The sequence below is a fragment of the Sebastes umbrosus genome, chromosome 12 (genome assembly GCF_015220745.1).
Source record: "Sebastes umbrosus isolate fSebUmb1 chromosome 12, fSebUmb1.pri, whole genome shotgun sequence".
Lineage (NCBI taxonomy): Eukaryota > Metazoa > Chordata > Actinopteri > Perciformes > Sebastidae > Sebastes > Sebastes umbrosus.
In genome coordinates, this window is record NC_051280.1 from 24,608,410 (window position 1) to 24,632,937 (window position 24,528).

The 24,528-nt window shown below is 41.1% G+C and overlaps 1 protein-coding gene and 1 long non-coding RNA gene across 3 annotated transcripts in view; one reads left to right on the forward strand and one right to left on the reverse strand.

The window, feature by feature from the left end:
• Window positions 1–18,076, reverse strand: part of LOC119498588 — a 29,772-nt gene extending 11,696 nt beyond the window's left edge. For both annotated transcript variants that reach the window (XR_005209138.1, XR_005209142.1), the window contains exon 1: window positions 17,971–18,076. This is a non-coding gene — a long non-coding RNA (uncharacterized LOC119498588). The remainder of the gene's footprint in view (window positions 1–17,970) is intronic.
• On the forward strand, window positions 2,911–24,397 carry LOC119498585 (carboxyl-terminal PDZ ligand of neuronal nitric oxide synthase protein-like). The gene is made up of 10 exons (XM_037787586.1): window positions 2,911–3,563; window positions 6,054–6,125; window positions 8,404–8,496; window positions 8,595–8,653; window positions 8,745–8,853; window positions 12,992–13,121; window positions 13,573–13,700; window positions 20,574–20,726; window positions 21,993–22,161; window positions 22,604–24,397. The coding sequence occupies exons 1-10, from the start codon at window positions 3,459–3,461 to the stop codon at window positions 23,107–23,109; spliced, it is 1,524 nt and encodes a 507-aa protein (XP_037643514.1). The 5' UTR covers window positions 2,911–3,458; the 3' UTR covers window positions 23,110–24,397.
• Window positions 24,398–24,528: the final 131 nt, after the last annotated feature.

A 24,528-nucleotide genomic window follows, 5' to 3' on the forward strand; every position in this document is an offset into this window, starting at 1 on the left:
AGCTTGGAAGCCCAAAAAACATGGTAATCGGGACAGCCCTAAGGTGCACGACTTCAAATGAATGCCAGTGTTGTTCCATTATCGTTAGATGTGTGAATAGGGCAGGCAACTGTTTGTTAAATAGTTCACCATGTCAATTTAAACCTGCAATAACTGATTTTTCTTTCTTTTCTTTTTTTTTGGCCACTTGGGGGCAGCGGAAACTCCTGAGGGAAATATGTGGCTCCTTAGCTGCTAAATGCTCCACTATGTGAGTCTCTACCGGTGTCTGTCTGCTGTTTGGTGTTGAGCAGGTCGTGTACACTGGGTTTTTAGGTTGTTTTCACTGAAAACAACTGCCTGCTGTGCCTGAAAATAACACTATGAAAGCAGTGAGAGTGAACCAAAACTGTACATTTAAAGGGATAGTTGGGGTATTTTGAAGTGGGGTTGAATGAGGGACCATAGTTAGTGTATTACCTACAGTCAGGGTCGCCTTAAGGCATAGGCCATATAGGCGGTCGTCTAGGGCGCCACCTTCAGGGGGCTGCCGGTCGCCCTCTAAAAAAAAAGGGGGAAAAAATGCTGGTGGGCGCCCTTCCTCATTTTCTGCATTGAAGTAACAAATAAAGAAAGAAAGAAAGAAAGAAAGAAAGAAAGAAAGAAAGAAAGAAACTTTTCACCCCTGTAACTCTCGTTGTAGTGAAACTGAATAAACTCTTTTAAACCAACAATATCAGGGACCAATTGTTTATTTATATTACAATAAATACAGTTATTTAAGAAAATTTTAATTTTAATTTTTGTCTTAAAACCATTGTGATGTCTGATGTGTGATGCGGTTTATGGGGCTAGGGTTAGGGTTCTATGGGGGTTAACCCTAACCCTAGAAAGTCACCGCCGCCGGCCACGCGAGAGGCTCCAAATCCAAATTTCACCGAGGCCACCAAAAGGGTTAGAGCCGGCCCTGCCTACAGTAGATGACGGTCAGCACGCCCCCAGCTTGGAGAAACAGACAGGAGTTATTGCACGGACGCAAAGCAATATACGGCTGTGGACGGGATGGATTTTAACCCCTGCAGCAAAACGCATTTTAGCCACATAAAAGAAAGGTTCACCTAAAAAAAAAAAAAAAAAAAATCAATATCAGCAACCGTGCTTTGAACAGGCTGTGTGAACAGGGATATTGTCTTTTGATAAGTTTATTAGAAAAACATTAATAATGCCTATGGTTGCTTTAAAACGTGATAACATGTCAGTGTCGTGTTTAGAGCTTATTCCCGCTGCCTCTATGTGACTAAATTTAAATTCAAACATTGATTAAAATCTTATCTCACTTATCAAAATGTCTTTAAAAGCACACAGACAGACAGAAGAAATCCAACAGAGAAAGGGCTGTGTTTTCCTGCGACAAAAGCCATGCACCAAATCCAGTAAAAGACAGCAATAACACCAAACCTGCATCTGCCTCTAAAAGTGCAGAGCAAGTGAAAATAGAGGTATAAAAATCAGGGGTTCAAAAATTCATCCTTCCCCCAAATCTATGCCCATTCAGCAAATTTGATCTTATCTTTATCTATATTTCAAAGTTACCTTGGGGCAGTTTTCACATCATTTAACCTGAAAGAAGCTGCTGTATTGTTCCATCTCTGCTTCTTTATCATTTCAGCCCTTAATAATAGATCTACAGAAGCAGACTGCACGTGGCAACCAGAAGAATAATAAAGGTCAAAACTGTCAGCACTTAGAGAAGAATCTAACACCTCAGAGTGTCTTTATATGGTGACGGTTCACCGGGTTAAAAGCATGTTTTAACCAGATAATTACAGGAGCATTGATGGTCCTTTCATTATTTATTTTGTTTGAGAAACATCTGCCAGGTTTCTCTTAAATTAATGTCTACATTAAAGTGGCAGTAGGCAATATATTTTTGGCATCATTGGGCAAACATGCCATAATAACCTTTGAGCATATTGTAATTCAAATGTTCTGAGAGAAAACTAGACTTCTGCTCCTCCTCATGGCTCTGTTTTCAGGCTTTAAACAAATCTAGCCCCGTGACGGGAGACTTTGACCAATGACGGGTCATTTCATTGAGAGAGCGTTCCTATTGGCTGTGCTCCGGTCGTGTGACCAGAACTTGGCGTGCCTTTAACAGATTTTACAATGGCGGCGGCGTCACAAACTTTCTCATTTTACAACTAAACCGTACACTACAAGATGATTCTGAAAACATTTGAGGAAAGAAATAGGCATTAATGTAACATTATATTGATTCATATTTGACTGTTTGGTCGGAGTTTGCGAGTGATTGACAGCCGGGTCTCATAGACGGCGGCTGGACAGCGGACCTCAGATCAGCTCTTACTGCTTGTTTTCCTCCGGTCTGTGAAATCTTGCAGATGCCGTTAGGAGCACCGGAGGACACAGAGGCACACGATTTTTGTCAGGTTACCCGTTTCATGTACTACTATCACGATATAGCAACCGTTTTATAAAAAATAACTTTTTTTTTATCATATTGGCTCCAGTCTCGCCTACTTCAGCTTTAAGGGTTAAAGTGCTGGTTACACTAGTGTATGTATCATGGAATAGGTGTGTGCATTTTTCACACGTTAACTGTTTAGCTGGCGTCCTTTAATCTGTGTTGAGTCATTTTTTTTGCCATCTGGGATATGTCTTTTTTCCATTATTTTAGTCAGTTTGATAACGGATTGCTTTTTTAACAAACAGAAAGTTTAAAGTTTTACCTGTGAGCCACTGCAGCAGCTGAAGCATAAAGGAAGCAGAGCGGCGGTTTTATAAAAATAACTTTTTTTTAGATCATATTTGCTCCAATCTCACCTATACTTCAGCTTTAATCCTCATATTGCAGGATGAACCCGGAGCCCTTCAGGGACCCCTATGGGGGCTCCAGGAATCCACTGGGAGTCTGTGATTTGGGAATTGTTTGTTCCCTGTGATGCCACTAGATGTCCTACAAGCAAACACCAGCTGTAGCTGCTGCTGCTGATAGAGTCTTTACTGGCAGAGTCCATCTCCCTCTGTTACATGTTACACCCAGTTTAATGGGCTAATAAGCGGCCACCGCCTTATGAATATTGATCGCTCACTCTGGTGTATTAGTGCTTATTGATGCCGCGGTGCTCAGAGGAGAAAACAATCATGTGCTGAGATCTGTGCGTCATCGGGACCCCGGCTGGTGGTGGTGTGTGGAGGTGGTGGTGGTGTGTGCTGCTGCTGCTTCTCCGTCGAGTCTCAGACCGGAGTGAGAGGGTCAGTCAGTGCACACACACACACACCGATCAGCGATCACCGATCAGCAGCAGTTCATTGATTAGCGGATTGATTGGCAGGAGCGCCTCCTGAACCCGGATGACCTCCGGAGTGACGGGAGGAGGAGGAGATGCGCATTATCTGCAGGTACTCTAGCGCTGTCGTAAAAACGGGAGTCCGGAGTCACAGCTATCGTTAAAGCGATGCCAGGGGTAACCAAGTACAATCTAGTGGATGACGCGCACGATCTGAGGATCCCCATGCACAACGACGAGGTGTTTAAGCATGGGGTCTGCTTCGAGGCAAAGGTAAGAAAGGACCCTCCAGTCTGTCTGTCTGTCTGCAACAGATATACTTTCATTATACACTGGATGTGACAATCATTGAAATGAGCACTGTTAAGAATTTCCCCTGGCAGCAGGGTTGCCTTTATGTTACTGTAAAATTAACATTATTAAACTGTCACTGAAATGTACAGCTTTGTACTGTTAATGAAAAATACAGTTTGAACTTTATTCATTTCACAGTATTTTACAGTTAATTTACTGTTTAAAGATACATTATATAGATGTTTTCCACCTTTATTTTACATTATCTTACTGATTTGTTTTAATGCACTATTTAGGTTGTATTTTTTACATACATTATAATAAACATTATTTTTTGCCTAGATGAATAGACTTAGCAGGCTACAGACATAGGAATAGTCACACTAAATACAATTAAAGGCACTTGTTAGGAAAAAGGCTATAATACACTTTTCCCAAAATGTCTGTCTATAGCTGGCTACAAGCACAGAATGCAAACCAGAACAACATGTGAGTGAAGAACAATAAAGCTAATTCACTGATTTTCTAATCATGTACAATGTGCAAGCCTCACATGTGCAGATCAGGTCCCAGAATTAAAAAAAATACTGCATGAAACTGTTTCTGATGATACTTTAGACAGTTGATCAGCAGTAAAGTGATGTTTTTTAAGAATGCATTCAGTTAAAAAACGGCCTATGAGCGTAATTTAACAGGTTTTCTTTTGTATTAACAGTAAAGCACTGTTTTTAGCAATAACAGGTTAATACTGTTGAAATCCTGCTGTAAATTAACAGCAATTGTTTACAGTGAGGGCTATTCATGTCACTGCTATACTGGAATAATAACAACCATATTCATCCATGGGCTTTTATGTGATGTTGATGGTGTTTTATTGACCTTATATAATACTTTACTAATAGATTATTTTTTTGCCCACTTTGACTTTGAAATGTTTGTGATTGAATCATGTGTAGACCTCATACATGCAGGGAGAAGTGTTGCTTTAACTTGATGAATGCTGACATCATTTATTTCCCTTATATGCATTTTGACAACCCTTTGATAAGTGCAGAAGAATCCTATAGGGCAGTTTTTACATGTTTTGTCTTCTGTGTAGTAATAGGTAATGTGTGTGTGCATTATTTTCATTATTGATCATTTTTAGAGCTGCAGGGATTGTCGACTAATCAGCAGAAAAATAATAGCCAACTGTTTTGATAGTCGATTCATCTCTGAAGTAATTTTTCATGCAAAAATGGCAGAAAATGCTGATTTCAGACTCTCAAATGTGGAGATTTCCTGCTCTTCTCTGGTTTATATAATATTAAACTGAATATCTTTGGGTTTTGTACTGACAAAACAATATTTAAAGACATCACTTTGGACTTTGAGAAACTGGGATGTACATTTTTCACTGTTTTCTGACATTTTATAGACCAGTCGATTAATCGATTAATCTAGAAAATTCAGATCAATCAATAATGAAAATAATTGTTAGTTGCAGCCCTAATCATTTAATTAATAGAAATCATTTGGTCTATTAAAACATGAGAATACTGTGAAAAATGCCTATCACAATTTGCTCAAGCCCAAAATGATGGCATCAAATGTCTCGTTTTGTCCGACCGACAGTCCAAAACTCAATTCACTATAATGCAAGACAAGGAAAAGCAGCAAATTCTCAAATTTGAGATACTGGAACCATCACATATTTGATACTTTTGAGGGGCCATTGAAAATTGATAAAAAAAAAGTTAATTCATTTTCTGTGGTTCGACTAGGGATGCATCGATATCGATATCAGACATCGGGCCGATGCTGACTCAAATTAGCTGGTTTGTGTATCGGTGACAAAGGGGCCGATCCATTCAATTCAATTCAATTCTATATGTATATACTATATACATTATATACTGGAATTTGAATTCCTGTTTAAGTTTTGACCAATTCGTTGCTGCATTAAAAAGGTTTACACTTGTATTGTAATTCATGTTAATTTTGAAGATTTCTTACCAAGTTGCTGTTGCACAATTTATTATTCTAATAATAAATAACAATTCAGTAAATTTATATCTATGTATTTTTATGTTTTACAAAGCAATGTTTAAGTTCAGCCTGATGTTGCCTTGCACATAAAAGAATGAACCCAGTCACGTCCACACAGTGAGGCATACAGTTTATTAATTACAATTCAACACTGGTATCTGATTGGTACTCGGTATCGGCCGATACCAAAAGCCCAGGTATCGTTATCGGGACTGAAAAAGTGGGATCGGTGCGTTCCTAGGATCGTCTGATTGACTAATCCTTGCAGCTCTAGCGTGTAATGATTTCCTCACAAAGGAGGAATATTTCCATATTTCTGAAAAAATCTGTCAAAACTACAATGGCAATCAACAATCTGCCGGCCCAGCGCTCCCCAAGTAATCAGTGGCATTCATTCCCTCGAGCTGCCATTCTTTAAACCTTTCTCTTACATTTTTTCAGTACATTGGCAGTCTGGAGGTGGGTCGCCCCGGCAGCCGGATGGAGATAGTCGCGGCGATGAGGAGAATCAGAGTAAGAGACTTAAAATATGTGACATCCCTGAACCCGACCGCTGAACTTGACCCTTTTGACAACAGCAGTCTGAATGCATTAATAATGACCCAGCGATCGATGCTGGTGCATACACATTGAGTCTCTCCCTCACCTTGTGCTCAGAGGATCCCTCAACATCCTCTTTACACACAAATCACTAGTCTGCGTATAACTACACGGCAGATTCAGTGGGCTGTCAGGAGCGCTTTAAATCACTGCAGGATTCATAAGGCAGCTCGGATTTTATGGCTGAGGAGAGGTACGGCGCGCAGGTTTATATGTGACACCATCCGAAAGACCAACAGCCCCCCTTTAGACCAGACAAGGCCACTGGGAACACTGTGATGTCTTGTCATTACACATCAATGCAGTGTTAGAGGAGCACAGGGAGGAGAGGATTTAGCTGCTTGTCAGCTGTTGGATCTAATCTAACAACCAAGTTGTTGAGTCAGTCGGAGGTCGGCCACATCCCCAGTTACACCCAGGAAGCACTTAATCCTGATCCCTCAAGCACGGCGCAGTATAATGACCATTTGATACTGGCAAAGATTTAGTGTTGAGTTTGAGTTTCATCATTCGGGAATCTCAAAGATTTCATTTTTTTACATTTTTTCTCATAACGCATCATAAAAAGCTTTTCATACAGCAGCTCAAATGGAAAAAAATATATTTCACACACAATGCACAAGGTAGTCCAAGGGCTGTTGAAGACCTTGATGTCCAAATCTATGTAATGTACCTTTTTTTTAAATGTGTCTTGAAACAAATTTTAATTAAATGTCTTTTATAACTCTTATCTAAAAGCAGAGTTTTGAAATTGCTTTTCTGCAGGGCGTCGAAGCAAAAATAATAAAAGGAGAGAGATTTAAAAAAAAAAAAGAAAAAAAAAGAAATAGAAGAAAAGAAAATGCATTAAGAGAGGAATAAATGTGAATAAACAGTGTGATATTAAAACGTGGGCGAGATTACAGTCGATAGCATGAAAGCAAGTGTGTAAAAGAGTCGGTGGGCTCTGTGAGTGCTGTGATGGCGCGGTAATTAAAAGCCTCGGCTTCTGAGGAGACGGACGCTGAATATTCAAGAGCTGACTTGTCCTTAAAGCACTCACAGTGGCTTATTAGAGATAAGGAGAGAGGTGAGTTGACACAACCTGTAGAGGGTTATAGTAGTAGTGCTCGGGGGCGGCGGCTAATGTGCATGAAAATGTATGAACCTGTGTTCCACTTCATCGCCCTCTGATAGCGGTGTGTGTGTGTGTGTGTGTGTGTGTGTGTGTGTGTGTGTGGAGATGGATGGTCCTCTTCTTGTCCCAGTTTACATGTGGTTGCATTAGCCTGGATAACACATACATATTGTGAGAGTTGTGCCCTTCACCTGAGCATCAACAGAGGAAGCCTCCCACACAACAATGACATGGATGAACTAGATAAGAGCGTATGACGAGGAATAAGGGCCCACTGAATCTTCTAATGAGGTGCTTTTCTGCTGGATGTGACACAGGTCACGCAGGCTTACTGCTCCAGATTCATCAGGGCTAAAACCACCAAATACAACTTGCCATGTCAGTAACAACGATCCCTTTACTTTACTTCCTGTGAGATTTCGTTTATTCTGAAATGTCAATATACAGAGTGAGAAGACAGTTCTGAAAATAAAAAAAGACGCTGTCAGGTTGTTATTTTTGCACAAACCAAAGAAAAGATGACTGAGAATATCCGAGTCTGTTACGCAGAGCGGGTTCGTTCGCATAAGACGATTTCACAGAACTCCGTCTGATCAATTAATCATCTGATGTTGGATGTTGTTTTTTCAAAGCGAGGCGCGTTATTTCACATAAATCCTGGTTGTTCTTAGATCTCAGGGCCCTGATATTTGGAGTCGGAGTCTGCAGTGGAGGCAGAGGGTACGGGCTCCGGCATTAATCACGGAGAGGGATGAAAGTGTCCCACACATGTCTGCCTCCCTCTGGGAAGTCTGCCTTTGAAAGCTTAAACAGCTCCGAGAAACAGAAACTGACAGTGTTTACTCAATCTCACATTTACCCCTAAGAGGAAGATTGTCAAAAATATCCTCCTGTCTGTTTGATCCATTCCCTCTGTTCCAATATGTCATTTATCTTGTGTAAAGAGCTCCTTCTCAGCGGGCTCCAGTGATATTTAATGCTAGTCACACCTCATAGCATAATCAGCAATTTGGATTTGGATTTTTTTTTGCCAACCTTGAACGTTCATTTAAATATAATTTTTTTCCTTCACAGTATGAATTCAAACTGAAGAATATAAAGAAAAAGAAGGTCAACATTGTCGTATCCACCGATTTTGTCAAAGTGCTTTTGCGCAAAAAGAGGAAGGTCAGTCCTGTAAAATGTGACTTTAATTGAATCATATCTTTTTATCTTTTCAATTTGTCACCGTCAACCCATGTGTGTGTTTTTTTGTGTTGAAACAGAGAAAAGGGTGGTCATGGGATGACAATACCATCATGGTGACACAGGATCCCATCTACAGGTAAATCCAAAACAACAACAACAAAACCAAATAACCAGGCAGCTTGTAACCAACTCGGATGAAATATCGTGTATTGTCTTCCTTTTAACAGGATCTTCTACGTCTCACATGACGCCCAAGACCTGAAGATCTTCAGTTACATAGCGAGAGATGGACAGAGCAACGTCTTCCGCTGCAACGTGTTCAAGTCGAAGAGGAAAGTAGGTTTAATTGCTTAATGCTTAAACGATAAGTCTGATGATATTCTATAGTTTTCTTATTGTCAACAAATGAAAAGACCAAAACCAACAATGAAATGATGCTACTAATAAGCATGTGCCTGTGTAGCTAAAGCCTGATATATCTTGCTCTTCTGTGCCATACAGCTCCATTGTTGTCCAAAAGCTTTTAAACACACATCAATGAGCCACAGTGATGCACTGGGTGACATGTTCTGTCATTATGATAAATATGGGTGCTGTAGTCTATTGTGAATCAATCCCAGCAGCACCAAGACTCACGACTCACTAAAGCACCAAATCCACCACTATAGTCCTTTATTGTTTGAGTAATGTCTTCTTAAAACTACAGTGCCCAGCAGTTTTAGGAAATTATATCAAAATTATAATTAGCGAGCTTTTAGGGGCCGTTTTTTGCGCCTTCAAATTCATTGTTTTCAATGTAGACGCGCGGAAGGTGCGCTTTAAAACGAGAACGATGCCGTCGTGGTGCACAAGCGCTCCCATGCGCCTATTTTTCAGGTCACAACGGCTGCACCCTGAGATAAAAATAGTTCAAATTTTGGAATGCTGCAGCACGCACCACATGTCATCTGACAAGGAACAACCAATCACAGCCGGGAGATATATCTTTTCTTTCTTCCGTAAATATCAGTCTACAGTAAATATGTGGAGGAGAAGTTAATCAATTAAGTGTAGGGCTACCCAGAGCTTCACGATCTGTCACACGGATATTTTACTAGGTTCTCCATTTACATCCGAGGACGTCACAAAATCCGGTTGAAAGGTCAGACAGACTGACAAACAAATCAAGCAGTTAAATTACTGTGAGGGATTTTTGATGCTGGAAATACATTTATCTTTGTTTTGACTTTATTTAGTTTAGTCAGTGAGGCTTACTGCTAAATTACCGCAACTTCATCGTCACCTCCCTGCACTTTGGATAAAAAGGATAAAAGCGGCATGGCTGGCGTTTTCCAGGCGTTTTTAGACGCAACATGTGAACGGCCCCTTAGACGTGCTTGTAGGAGGACCTTTTGGACAGGCTAGCCGTTTCCCACTGTTTCCATAGTGCTAAGCTAAGCTAACCAGCTGCTGACGGTTGCTTTATATTTACAGTAGAGACACGATCTTGTCATCTAACTCTCGGCAAGAAATCACAAGCATGTTTCCCAAAATGTCAAACTATACCTTTAAAAATGTTCGTCTTCAATAGGGCTGCACGATTTTGAAAAAATATCTAATTGTGATTATTTTGACTGATAATGCAATTGCGATATGATCTGCGATATTAGAGGGTATGATCATTTTTACATCCTTATTCTCATTTTCATTGAAAAACACATTGAATGGATTATGGTGTGATTTTTGCGGGGAGATGTTTTCTTAAGTTTGTAAAATATGATGTGTAGGCCAGGACAACTCAGTAGTACATATTGCGATTTCCTCCTCATCCTGTGATTTGAAAATTGCAGAGAGCCATGTTGCGATAAAATTTAGATTAATTGTGCAGCCCTATAGTCTTCAGTGGGAATGAATGTGCTTGGGGAAGTTACAAACCAATAAGAGTTGGTTTCGGTATTGTCATGGATTTTGTAGACATTAACAAAAGTGCAGAATATCTCCAGCATTATCCTTCCAGTAATCACAGCAAATCAATCATTGCATTTTGTTTTCAGCTCCATGCTCTTCACATAGCTTTTAATGATGATATCACGCCCGTTGTCTGGGTGATGTATTGTCCTGATGGACCTCACATATGGCCAATTAATCTGAGAGTCAGACCCCTCATGTGCTTAAATGCTTATGAATCTCCACATATCTGCATATGAAGCAGAGACATTTTTTACTTCCTCCATGACAAAGACGGAGCATGAGGTTGACTCCCATCCCTTCACCATGGATACCAGACTGACAGTGACTTAGTGAAGCTGAATACTAATCATGCTGGTGGGAAGAGAAAAGAAGAGGGGCTTTTTTCACTCAGCGCTCAAAGACATTTTCACCACTGCCGAACCAACACCCACCCAGACACGGCGAGTGGTGCCTGACTACCTCCCCGGGGCCGCAGAGCCTTATCTGGGTGTTGCAGACCAAGCATGTGTGCTGAGTAGGAGGAGATGGACGAGCAGATAAGAGGAGATTTGATTTACTCTCATCACGGCTTGTTGCGGCCCAACAGGGCTTAGATATCCGCTCAGTGCACCAGCAGAGCCTATTGTGTTTGGCCTTGGGAGGGCTGGTAGTTTGACCTGACAATTTTAAAACAAAATTAAATGTATCAATGGAGCAAAAATAATCAATTTCATGACTTTATTCTTGTTTTGCTATTTCACTTGATTGAACTGCTTTCAGGCTTGAGTTACCTTGAGGTATTGACTGAATGCCTCGAGGCAGGATCATCCTCCAGAAGCAGATGACAATACATTTATTTCAACCTCTCGCTTCTGGCACTATTCAATATAGAAAACACAAAAACTCACCTTTAGTGAAATTGAGGAAGGACGTGGTGGATAAAGATTGATTCCAGTGGGTTTAGGATGCTGCCGTTGGACTGCATATTAGGGCTTTTGAAGTGCTGCTGTCTCAAAGGACACATTCAGTTTTCTCGCCTGTGTGTTCAGCACACTGATAACCTCATTTAAGCCAGTACAACAAAAAATAATAAGAATTCGATGTAATAACAATATTGATGATCTGATTTGTGCAGAACTTTTAAAAGCCTTGATAGAAAATAGAAACTGTTAAACACGTTAGGGGCGACTCCTTTGGTTGCAAAAAGAAGTCTGATTGTTTAGAAGTGTATGAGAAAATTACCCCACTTCTCTCTTGATTTATTACCTGAGTAAACATTGTAAACACGAGTTTATGGTCTCAATTGCTAGTTTCAAGTCTTCTTCAATACAGCATGATGTTCATTTAGTAAATTATGGTCCCATTTAGAGTCACATAGACCATAAATAAGGGTATGCTTTAAGGCATGGCTACCTTGTGATTGACAGGTCGCTACCACGGCGTTTTTCAGTCTGGTAGTTGTCCGTGCTTTTGTCTTATAGCTTTAACCCTTTCGCAATGTGTTTTCAGTTCATGAAAGTTAATTGTAACATTTTGGTTTGCTAAAATATGTCTTATTCAGCGTTCGGTTGTACTTAGCTCCACCCTCTCGTGTCACTTCTGGTTGCAAAAAACAATATCACGACGGCCAAAATGACAAACTCTAAGCTTCAAAACCGCAGTCCACAAACGTCATGGTGACTACGTCCACTTTTTATATACAGTCTATGGCTGCAACTAACAATTATTTCCCTAAAGCCCAAGGTGATGTCTTCAAATCACTTGTTTTGTCCAACAGCCCAGAGACATTCAGTTTACTACAAAGAAAGGCAGCAAATATTCAAAATTGAGAAGCTGTATGTTTGGTATACAGTAAGCTTGAAAAATTACAATAAACACAATAACTTATAAGAAAGCCATACCTAGACAGACAAAGATTGAGTTTAAGTGAGCAAAACCAATACAGTTTGGTGGGAAAATGTGGCTTTTGTGTAATTTGAAAGGAATAGTGTGCTCATGTTTTAATTATTTCAAGTCACCTATCGATGACCTGATGATGCTGACACACCTATTGAGCCACCTGCAATAACAACAAACTTTATCTTCACTCCCTCTGCATTCAAAGTTAGTCGCCCCTGAAATAGACCGATCCATCACTACGACAGCAGAATATATGCAGAGCAGATAGACAAGGACAAGCAGGTCTCTGTGCTCGTAATATCTCCTGACTTTAATTTGGTCTCTCCTCCTGTTTCCCTCCGTCTTCATTTTTCAACTCCCGTTCTGCCCCCCACATTCCCCATTTTCTTCCTGCTGCTATTTTTCATCTTCTGTCACTGTACGCTGTGCACAAACACACACACACACACACACACACACACACATGTTCATCTATCCACTTCCACGCGCAACTCTTCTGGCACCTCATTTTCTCCCCTACTGTGGCCCTTCATTTTTACATCCTCCTTTACTGTGCTCCTGCTGCTGCTTCCCCCACCCATGATCTAAACAGCCCAACACACACACACACACACACACACTTTTTCCTCTGTGTCCTCCCTTGCAGTCTCAGGCCATGAGGATCGTGCGGACGGTGGGTCAGGCGTTCGATGTGTGTCACCAGCTGACCCTGCAGCAGAAAAGCGATGACCAGGAGGACGAGGAGGGGAAGGCGGAGGAATCGGAGGCAGTGCCAGGTGACTCACAAAATTCCATCCACAAATCGCCGTCTCTCTCCTTCCTTCCCGCTCTCATTCTGTCTCACACACAATCTCTTTTCTTCTCCTCACACAGCAACACACACAAACTCTCCAGGCCTTCTCTCTTCCCCTCTGTCTCTCTTGCTTTCTCTCTCTCTCACAAACAAAAGCCCTGAGCGCCTGCAGAAACACAGAGTGGCACAACACTCTTAGAAAAGCTGTCATTATACACCACTGTCGATAGGTGTATTTTTTTCAGCAGCTTGCCCGGCTGCAGATGTGTTTTGGTGAGTCGGGCGAACCATTGATCAAAGGCCTTGCTTGTGTGTGGGCTGCTGCTGCTGCCGTCACTGCTGTCACTGCCTCTAGATATGTTGCAAACTATAAAGCTCAGAGTAAAAGCTGCATGCAAGAGTCCCCCCTTTATGTGCATCTGGTCTCTCTGCAGCAAAGAAGAGGTTTGCATTGTCAGAGGAGACCGACCTTGAAGCCACTACAGAGGAGAGCATTGAGTGCGTCTCCTCGTCAGACCTGGAGAAGAGTAAAAAGGACGAGGCCCTCGATAACAATGAGAAGGTAAGAGTACAGAAGTCCTTCAAATCATTTCAGTGTCGCTCATACAAAAAGAACTGCTATTTTCTCACTCAGGAGGTTTCGTAAACCTTGCAGAGATGAAAACAGCCCTGCAGTGTGTGATTTATTGATGCTTTATGGCTCCACAGCTGCTAAAGTGCAAGGCTGCAACTAACACATTTTCATTACTAATTATCTGCCATTTATTATGTCAATGAATCATTTAATCGTTCAGTCTAAAAATTGTGGAAAGAAATCTTAACCTTTTTAAATCACTTGTTTTGTGTGACCAACGGACCAAAGGACAAAAATCTTCTATTTACTTTAGGGCTGGGAAGATACACCTATCTCCCAATTCGATGCTATCACAGCCCGATTTGATATGTAAGGGATAATGTACAGCGAGCCAGTCATTATTGTGAAATAAACCCCGACAAGGCGATGCCGCAACGGCATAACAGACTGAAAAGACCGAAAAGAAAAAACAGACCGTAGAACGCCATGATTGACCAATCAGAATCGAGTATTCAACAAAGCCGAGTGATAATATTATTTATTGCTTTTGATTAAAAGTTGAATCATACACTTCTAGGGACTTTTAATTTGAAAATTATCTAAATTAATACATTAAAATGTTTGATTTTCAGCATCTATGTAGTCAGAGATGTCCTGAAGTCAAATATATCAGTCATTGTCAGGAATTATTTATTACATTTTTTTCCAGCAACCCAAAAATGACAGAATAAAGACATATCCCTCACAAATTAGTGGTATTTTCTTTTTAATTTATAAGGTACATGCAATGTTTTATACTTCTGGTGAACATAATATAATCAATTTTATTTCCATATATGTATTCCGTATATACAGTTTCCTTTGTTAGCACCTTATTTTGTAAATATATATATATATATATATGTAAAATCACTGGAGTCTCCTTTTAAACAATTAATCAATAACATTTCTGTGGATCGACAAATTAATTAATCGACTAATCGTTTCAGCTCTAATGCCCATAAGTCATGCTACTGAACTGTTTTATTTAAGTCCCCCCTTGCACCCAGATATGACACAAACAAGCTATTAAATCTGTCTCTTTTACATACATTCGTTCCTTCAGAAGAAACATCTGAGGAGAATCAGGGTGTATTTTGGCAGAGCATATATCTGATCTAAAAAGTCATGATGAAATCTGGCCTCAAAAGGAGCCGTATGAAGATCAGAAAATGTCACGAAGGGATGTACAGCGAGCAACGGCGTCTTTAAGGCTTGTTTGTGGAGAAACGCTCCATGAAGCTCTTCAATATTGATGAGAGATGGTTTATTAATTAAAACATAGCAAGGCTTTCCAGCGTCACTCCGCTAATCCTGAGATGTCGAGTAAGCGGCTATCTGCTCTCTGATATTTGTCAGCTCATTTTCCAACCCAAGTCTCTGTGGCACTGTGAGCTTCACAGTGTTGTGCTGGCGAGGAGTTAATTGAATTGAATGGATATTACCTCTAATTAAATTGTTACCTGAGAAGAAAATGAGTTTTATTATTTCATTATTTCATACAATTCTGCCACAATCAAACAGCAGTATTTCATATGTCCAGATCTCACAAGCAATTTCTCCCTCTCCTGTGTGTAATCTGAAGGTCAAGTGTCCTTCACGGTCGAGCATTACTGACAAGAAAGTCCACCGTATTGATCTCTCATCTCAGATATAACACATAGCCTATAAGTCGTGTCCTTCAGGGCCGCTCCTCTCACAGCAGCACTCTAACATAATTGTGTGAGTCATAATTCCTGTATGGACAGCAGCCCAACCAGTCAATCTGTAGATCTATTTATAGATTCAATCCCCATTAAAACGCTAACTTCACAATTAGATTAAATGATGCTACTCTGTATTTTAGACCAGAGATGTTTAGAGTAAAATGTTCAGTGTGACTGATTTGTCATGCTTGTGTTGTGGCTCCTCAATCAAAGTGTCCACCTCTTTAAATGAAATGTAACTCTCAACTTAAAGCTGCTATAGTCAATATCTCTAACAATGGATCAAATACGACATGTGAAAGGAGTCGCTCGTAATGACAAAGCCATACCGACCCTCTGCGGTTCCTCTTGGTGCCACGAAGCTCATTGTTTTGGTTTTATGGGCCCAAATTTTATTGTTTTGGTTCACTCTCACCACTCTTATAGCGTCGTTTTTGGCAGGCTGTTGTTTTCCAGCAAAAAAAAAATGCAATCAGCACCAAACAGCAGACAGACATTGTTAGCGAGTAGCTGGTGAACATAGTGGAGCATTTAGCAGTTAAAGAGACAGTTCTTTTTATCCTGAGAAGTTGGAGAGACCAAAACAGAGCGAAAAGGAGTAAATAAATAGTAAGTAAATATTATAATTTTGGATTTATATTACAACAGATTGCCTCAAACATGAATTAAGGCAATGGTTAGTTAACACGTTAGGCATATCAACTTAAAAAGTGTGATAATATGTTAGTTTTGTTTACAGCTCGATTCCACTGCCCCCATGTAGCCGTGCTGTGGCTGTTGGCATTCCTGACTGATACTTGCAGCTTGTGCAATGGCAGCAGGAAATGATTTATAGGTCAGAAACAAAAGTAAATGTCATGCTTTGTGTCAGCAGGGATGGAAAGAGAAGGCTGCCAGAATAATCAAGTTAAAGTAACGTTCCTTAAAAGGCCCTGACACACCAAGCCGATGGTCGGCCGTTGTACAGTTTGGGGTCGTTGGTGAGCGTCTGTCAGCCTAGTTTTTTTAGTGTGTCCCGCACCGTCTGCTCTAGTCTGTCCGTGTCAGAGTTTTTTCGGGTGATTCAGCATGTTGAATCGGCGGTGGAGCTCATCAGTGAGAGAAATCACTCTGATTGGATGTTCAACTTAAGCGAATTATTCCCTTTTTGAATGACGGATACACGCCTGCTGGTGTGAAGAGTAATTTCCTCATGCAGGCGCAGAACATGCATGGTAGTTGGCCGTTGGTTGTAGTCTTTGCAGTGTGTTCAAGTGCAACTTTTTGGCCAAGTCAATGGCGGCACAACAGTCAGCCTTCATTGTCACTAGTACTTTGATGTCGGCTTAGTGTATCTGGGCCTTTAAGAGGACATTTTACTCGAGTAAAATTAAAATTACTTGTGTGAAAATGTGCTCAGATAAAAGTAAAAAAAGTATGTGAATTAAAATGTACTCTGAGTAAACATTAGTGCATTACATTTTAAATGGTAATGGGGGGTAAGAATATAGGCTACTGTAGCTATGTAATATGATATACATATTAATTAACGTTTCAACCACATCACACCAGAATCCTTACCTCGAAACCAACAATATATATTCTTTTTCTATATTCTATAATAGACACTTGCAGCCTGTGCACACAACTGATTATCAATCATACAACCACCTTCCTAAGAGCCTTAACCGGAAAAGAGACAAAACTCTTTTGAACAATTAAAGGTCCCATATTGTAAAAAGTGACATTTTCATGGCTTTTAGATTATAAAGCAGGCTTAAGTCCTATATCAATACTGTGAAAGTATTGAAACGCTCAATCCACAGAGAAATACACACAGCCCGTATTCAGAAACTGTGCATTTGAAACAAGCTGTCAGGATTTCTGTTCATTTGTGATGTCACAAATCTACAATATTTAGAGCATTTCAAAGTTTTACACGTAAACATTCTAAATGTGTCACAGTTTATTTCCTGGTTGCAGTGTATGTGAATGACATCAGCTGACAAGGAAGTAAACATGGACCAAAGCTGTTGCCTAGCAACGCAATTCTGTTGCCATTCCGTTGCAATTCCATTGAAATGTAATAAAACGGAGCGTTTCAGACAGAGCGTAAATACAAGTATATTCAAGCAGACAGCAGGAGGAAAATAAAGTTTTTTTTCAAACATTAAAGTATGTAAACATGTTCTAGTAGAACCCCAAAATACAAGTATGAGCCTGAAAATGTGCACGATATGGGACCTTTAAACAAAATTGGCCGACAAAACAGAGCTATGGACACCGTGACAGGTGCAAAAAGCAATATTCATTAGCCACTAACATAAATTAAATAGCCTGACACTTCCTATTTGAATCAACAGCAGAATAAAGCATCAGACCACACAGAGGCTACAGATAAAAACACACACACACACATGTGAAAGCAATGGAGACACACACTGCATAGAGCACACAGAACGCTACGTTGCCATAGCAACGTTGACTTTCTCCTAAGTTACAACCATATAAATATGGGAGTTGGTTGTACTCACCTGTCTGAACTTGAAGTCCTCAGGTTCAACTTCTCTGCTCGTTCATTCTCAATCCATAATATAACAGCTCGTCTTCTCTGTCCAGTGTCCCAGTATAACCAGTCCAACAAGCATCTTAGCATGTTAGCCGGACCCAGCATGCCTGTTCTGTTAGGTGTGTTTGATTTGGACCACTTAGCGGGCTGGTCAGTTGGTGCCGATGATTAATTGTAGTGATGGGATTTCCGGCTCTTTTTAGTGAGCCAGATCTTTTGGCTCAGCTCACCAAGAAGATCCGGCTCTTTCGGCTCCTCAAACGGCTCTTCATTGTACCACTTCTGCCTTTTCATAATTCAACCAAATGTAGCTTTAGCTGTTTTGACCTATGATTAGTATGTGTGCACATATATCACTTAAATTATTTAATATAATTATACTAAACCTTATAATGTCCAGAATATCATACTTTTACATGCTGCTTCGTTTCCGACTGTTACTCATCTCGTCTGCTATTCGCGCACCGCACCGCACCGCACCTCAGCGCACCGCAACGCACCGCACTCCTCTCTTTTTCTCTCCTCCTCTCCCTCCTGCTCTGTACCTGTAGACCGTCAGCGCGCTGCGCACCTCCGCCCCGCCCTGCTTGATGGTATGATGCTTGTCTGTCATCACCTGATTGGTCGCACGGACGTCATTAACACAACATTCAGTCACAGTCAGTGCATCATCCTATCATTCTGCCTTGTATTAATTAAAGAAAAAAGAAAAACGGCTCTCGGACGGGAGCCGGTTCTTAACGTTCACATAAAAGAGCCAGCTAAATGAACCGGCTCGTTCGCGACCATCAAATCACTAATTAATTAAAGGTAGACCAGCCTTTTTACCTGTGGTGAGGTACAATAATCAAAGCCGTAACCCATAGTAATTATGTATTATATTACATTTTTGTAGCCTACTGTTCACAAACTGGCCAACGGTCCCGGTGCGACCACACCCCCATGACACCCAGCCGGTGGAGGTAACATATAAAACATATCTTTTCCAGAGTAATTACATCCGAAATTCCATACTAATATGTTATTTAGTAAGCTAAAACAGTATATGAGATATTTAGTGTGTCCGAAACCTTAGTATGAAACCAATAATACGCGAATTGCGAACTAAATTCCACTACGCAACGCTAGACACTATGTTTTTCGTCACATGACGTTTTCACGGGTTACCATGGTTACACGTCTCCAAGGAGACTCAAGGAGGCTCTCAGGAAGTGACGTCGTAAATTACAGTTTATCCCTTATCCATCCATCCATGCATTAGAGCTACTATGGAAGAGGGCAGTCTTATTATTATTTATTTATTTATGCATTTCTTTTTTTGTTCCTTTAATTATTTTCTACCCTCTTTTATATTTTTGTTATTATATTATTTTTTATAATTTAAGTTATCTTTCGTATCCAATTGTGCCTTGTATGTTAGAAGTATTGAGTTTAGATTACAATGTCTTAATGTTTGTAAATTAATTATCTTCAATAAAAAAAAAATGTAAAAAAAAATTATCCTCCTTCCATTTTCACACGTTTATCAAGATTTTTTTCATGGGACTTTTGTTTTTACTCTGTACTTCAAATGTAACAAAGTAAAATAGCCTACTTAAGAAAGAAAGTATCCTATTACTAGTATGCTAAAAGTAATACTAGCCTACTGGCAATATTTTAAAATAAGCCTACTCAAAAAAGTACAAGTAGTAAATGTAATCCTATACTTTTTAAACCCCTGTGTGAAGACCAAGCTCTTCTTCCTCACCTGTTATTCAAGTAGAAATCCATCACCGAAGCAGACAGCAACACAAAATCCTCCATCAACAGCTGCCTCAATAGAGAAGTGTCTTTATTGATCGTCCTTTGGTGTGAAATACAACTCCCTCTTTATTTATTCTTTATTTATACAACTTGACAAGGTAGATATATAGCATTGATCTCTCTCCATCTCTCTCTGAAGCACATACAGCACAAAGAAAGTGCTGTGTGTTTTAAGTGTTGTTGGAAGTTATTTTTGGAAAATGTTAGAAAATCAAATCACTAACTGAAGTAGCTGGGACTAGGCAGGTTTTAAGGCTTTATCACAAAATGCCTCCTGGAAGGCCCCAAGCAGTAATGATGATATCTTCTTGGTCCATCTGTGAATTTTCCCATCATAATGAAAGGAGACAGTCTAGCTGCTGCCGGTGCAGCGGATCCTCACCAACTCTTCCCCCTCCCCGAGGAGCTCAGACTGGCAGAGCGAGACTGTCCTCTTTCAAACCACTTCTTTAGATGTGTTACTACACACACGCTTTCATGTGATGTTTGACTTTCCACTGTTACTCCATTATTTAGGATTGTTGGCTAACCTACCCTATACTTAAATTTCCTTTTTTTCCCCCATCTACTGTACAGCCCTTCCACAGCCATATCTACTCTTGCTGTGATATATTGTTGTATGAGATGAATACCTGTGGGTGGTGCTTATGTTTCTATGTGTTGTTCATGTTGGTTATGATCCCTCCAGCAAAACACACATTTCAAAGAATGAAAATATCACAGTTATATAAGTAATAGAGCAATTTACTGTCATCTCTGTTGTAGGAATCTGGTGACCCATCTCTGCTGCTAAGCTCCCCCATCCTCGGAGCCTCTTTGTCGGGTCAGTCGGCAGAAGAGGCTCCAGAGCACCAGGTCCAGCTCCTCCAGAAGCAACTGCAGCAGCAGGAACAACAGGCACTGGCAGCTTCAGAGCAGGTACTGATGGCGATTATTGTTTCCTGTTGGAACCACATCTAGGACACATATTCTTCTATTTTTTTGTTGTTCTTGATGAAACTCCTAATGGCATACAGTGTTATTGAAGTGCAAAGCCTTGTATCAAAATTAAAAGACTACAACACAAGTCACACGTCCTAAATAGACCACAAATATATCTGCATAGATCATAATGTACACCTAATATACATCAACAAGACTAAAGGTGCTTTCAGGCAGCGAGCGGCTGCCACCTGCCAACGTTGTTTATTGTCCTAGACTAGACTGGATAATCAAACTTTGAAGCTGATGGTCACAGACTGTTTCTCCTCATTGATCTGCCTGTTCCCTGCTGGTGAAGAGGAGTAAAATTCAGGCATGTTAGAAACCAATAAAATCAACTCCTGTATCGTTTCTGTGGTTGCCATGATGAAAAAGTGGAACCCTCATAAACTCTGCCATCAGCAGCAAAAAGTCTTGCACGTTCATTATTGAACAAAGGGAAATTTTGACTTGATGATGGCACTAGATGAAAAGTCAGAGGATCATCAAAGTCAGAGGTATTTATCCTCTGGGAATCATACAGCTCTATACATAATTTCATGGCAATCCATCCAGTAGATGCTGAGATATTTCAGTCTGGACCAAAGTGGTGAACCAACCAACGACCATCAGACCTACATTGCCATCCGTAGAGCCAGAATCAATTTTAAATTGACTGAATTTTAGAACACGTTTGTTTGATGAGCGCCTGATAACCAAAGGAACAATTATAACTTCGGCGGTATTAAGATGCACATCAAAATCCTTTAATTAAGATTACTGGAAAACTTTGTGATGCTTGACACAAAACGTACCGAGCACATAATAGAGTGATGCGCTGTTTCCATTTTCAATCAGTGCTGTGTTAAATGGGATGTGGCGAGGCATTTTGGCTTATTAAATTCTCACCTCTTCCATTCTAAAAACACTACATAGACTTCTGAAAAGTTTCAACATCACATTAAATATGCCCGAGCCGTGGTTTTCAAGGCCTTTGAAGATTTGAAGCAAGTTTTAGAGTTTACAGCTTTCATTGACCAATCTCATCGACAGAAGTTGATCCATAAGTGCTGATGTGTTGGATCGGCCTCTTCAGAAACAAAAGATTCTCTTTAAAGTCAGCGCTGTCTAAAGAGTGAAACTTTTGCACGAGCAAACTTAGGAGCCACTGTGGAATTGAATTAGTAGGTTGCCTCTTAATGATGTGTGTGTGTTGGTCTCCAGGTCCATGTACTCCAGGAGCAGCTGTCAGTGGAGGTGTGTGCGCGGACTGAGACCCAGTCCAGAGTGCAGAGGCTGCTGCAGCAGAACACCGACCTGCTGCAGCACATTTCCCTGCTGGTTAAACAGATCCAGGAGCTGGAGCTCAAAGCTGCTGGCCACTTAACATCCAGTGAGTGGAAATCCCCCGCTGTATTTTTCATTCACAGTATATATTTTATTTTGTTTGTCTGGTTGCCTCTCCTCTATTTCTGTTTTATCCTCAACTAATTTCTGTCATAAAATCATCCTCTTCTCCCTTCCTCTCTTTTCCCCTTCCTGTCGTTAAGGCTCCTTTTCTCATCCACTTCTGGCACACAATTAATTATCCCGTGGCAGCCCGCTCAGAGGATTCAGTACTGCTCCCTGCTCTACCCTCCCTGCATTTAGCCAGTGGCAATATGCTACCGTGTAGTCATGAATTATCCAATCCTGTCAGCAGAGACCTCTCCATATAATCTCTTCGGTTTTGCTCAAACCTCTCCTCTCATGTCTTGTATCTCTGTATACATGTGATAACTAACAATTCTCCCTGTGCTTACACATCTTTTGATATTTTTTCTCTGTGTCCTCAGTGGGCTCCCAGGATAGTCTTCTGGAGATCACTTTCCGCGCCAAGCCCCCCAGCTTTTCTTCATCTACAGGCCATTTTGCAGCTCAATCCCAGGTCCAGATTAGCGACAATCCCTGGGTCTCCGCCCTCCCCGGGCCGTGCTCTCCAGGCACCGTGGGCGCCGACGTCAGCCCCCTGGGGCTCAGCGGCAGCGGGGTTCGCCTCGAGTGTTTCCGCTTCTCGTCCCGCGGGCCGGCGGACAGCCAGGAGCAGGGCCACGACACGGGGGAGACTCCCAGCGATGAAAGCTCGCTGCTGGGGGAGCAGGTCCTGGGAGCCCTGGAGCTGCTCCGGTTCAGGGAGTCAGGGATCGGGTCCGAGTACGAATCGAACACGGATGAGAGCGACGACCGGGACAGCTGGGGTCACGGGGAGGGAGTGGTGGGGGTTGACGGTGCCGCTCGACTCTTAAACGTGCTGAACGCGGAGAGTCTTTCAGACAGCTTGGGGGATGAGATGGCTGTGTAGTGGTGCTCTTAAATCTGCACAAGGCAACATTGCACTTATGCACCAAACTGATGGGAAACAGCTGAAATTCAGAATCTGAAGGACTTCATTACACAGAAATCATGTATCGTGACATCAGTAAACTGCAGCGCTCATGCAACGCTGTTCTGTTTTGATTTCCTGTGCACTGAGAAAATATACCACTATGTATGAGTGGTGGGATATTAAGTATAATTGAACTGATTAATTTGATCCTAATGTCTAAGTTCACTCCATTGCAGCTCCAAAACAAAAACGGTGTACTTCTAGATAGGAGTTTGGCACGGTGCAGCTTCATTCAAACCTTGGACTGTCAGATTGTGTTTCAGGCGCCGTCTCTCTGAACATCTCTGCTGTCTGTTAGTATGTACGTTACATGATGATGATGATTGTCGTACCTTACATCCGTTTGGTCCTCTGACTCGCTGCTGGGCTTGTCACACTGTGGTCGTGTCTGTGTTTATGGAGTTGTGACGCATCCGAAATGGACGTGGTGGTCATTTTTTGCTGTTTTTCTGATGAAGATCTGTGAAGAAAAGACCCCTTTGTCAAGTCTGTCTGGTTATGCTAACACATTTTTTGGAGTGTGAAAATTACTGTGCTTGCTATGACACGTAATCTGTAATTAATTACACATGGGTTTAAAAATGAGCATGTTTCTCTCATAGTCTGATTTCTCTTTTCAATACATTGTATATAATTTGCATATGCATAAAACACATAGCATGATTTTATTCATCCTGTTTTCATATTATTGAAGAACACTTTCTGATTGGGTAACGCTGTGTCTCAGATGGAAACATGTCACTGTGTGCAGGTGCTGCTACAACCTTGTCCCCTAGGTATTATTTGTTAATGTCGTACTGCGGCAACCGTAAACTGCTCGGTCACTGTTGCTCCACCCTTCAGAGGAATTGCTCAGAAAGTCCTGAAGTATTTCAGAGAAAGATGGAGGCGTACGCGACTCCTGGACTACCTTCATATTGTTCTGGCCAGCTGTCGCACCAGCTCCACCTCGCTGACTGAGAGCCAGATCTCTGAATCACTGTATTGGGGGACGTGTCTTTGAGCTCTTTCCAAAATCGATTAATCTTTTCCTGGCCCTCCTCTCTCCCTCTTTTTCCTGAAGCTCATCACCTCTTCCCCGCTCTCACAATCTGTCTGCTGTATCCATACGTCTCCGTTGATCCCTGCCATTCCTCTCCAAGGTTATGTCTGTTCACATGAAGTGTACTAAAAATTAAAGTGCACTTATATCGATGTTTCTCCATGTGGAATTTCATGCCCTTTCTCAAACGGTGTCACGGTGTGTTCAGTGCGTTTGGTGTGAGTTACTAATTGCTGAAATACATCCACGGGTGATATAACCAGACATATGTCTCTAATATAATGATGAACAGC

Excerpts from the sequence above, each read along its gene's own strand:
- LOC119498585 (XM_037787586.1), top strand. The coding sequence starts at position 3,459 with ATGCCAGGGGTAACCAAGTACAATCTAGTGGATGACGCGCACGATCTG. Across the intron at positions 8,654-8,744 it reads ACACAGGATCCCATCTACAG|GATCTTCTACGTCTCACATG; the intron begins GTAAATCCAAAA and ends TCCTTTTAACAG. Across the intron at positions 22,162-22,603 it reads TGCTGGCCACTTAACATCCA|TGGGCTCCCAGGATAGTCTT; the intron begins GTGAGTGGAAAT and ends CTGTGTCCTCAG.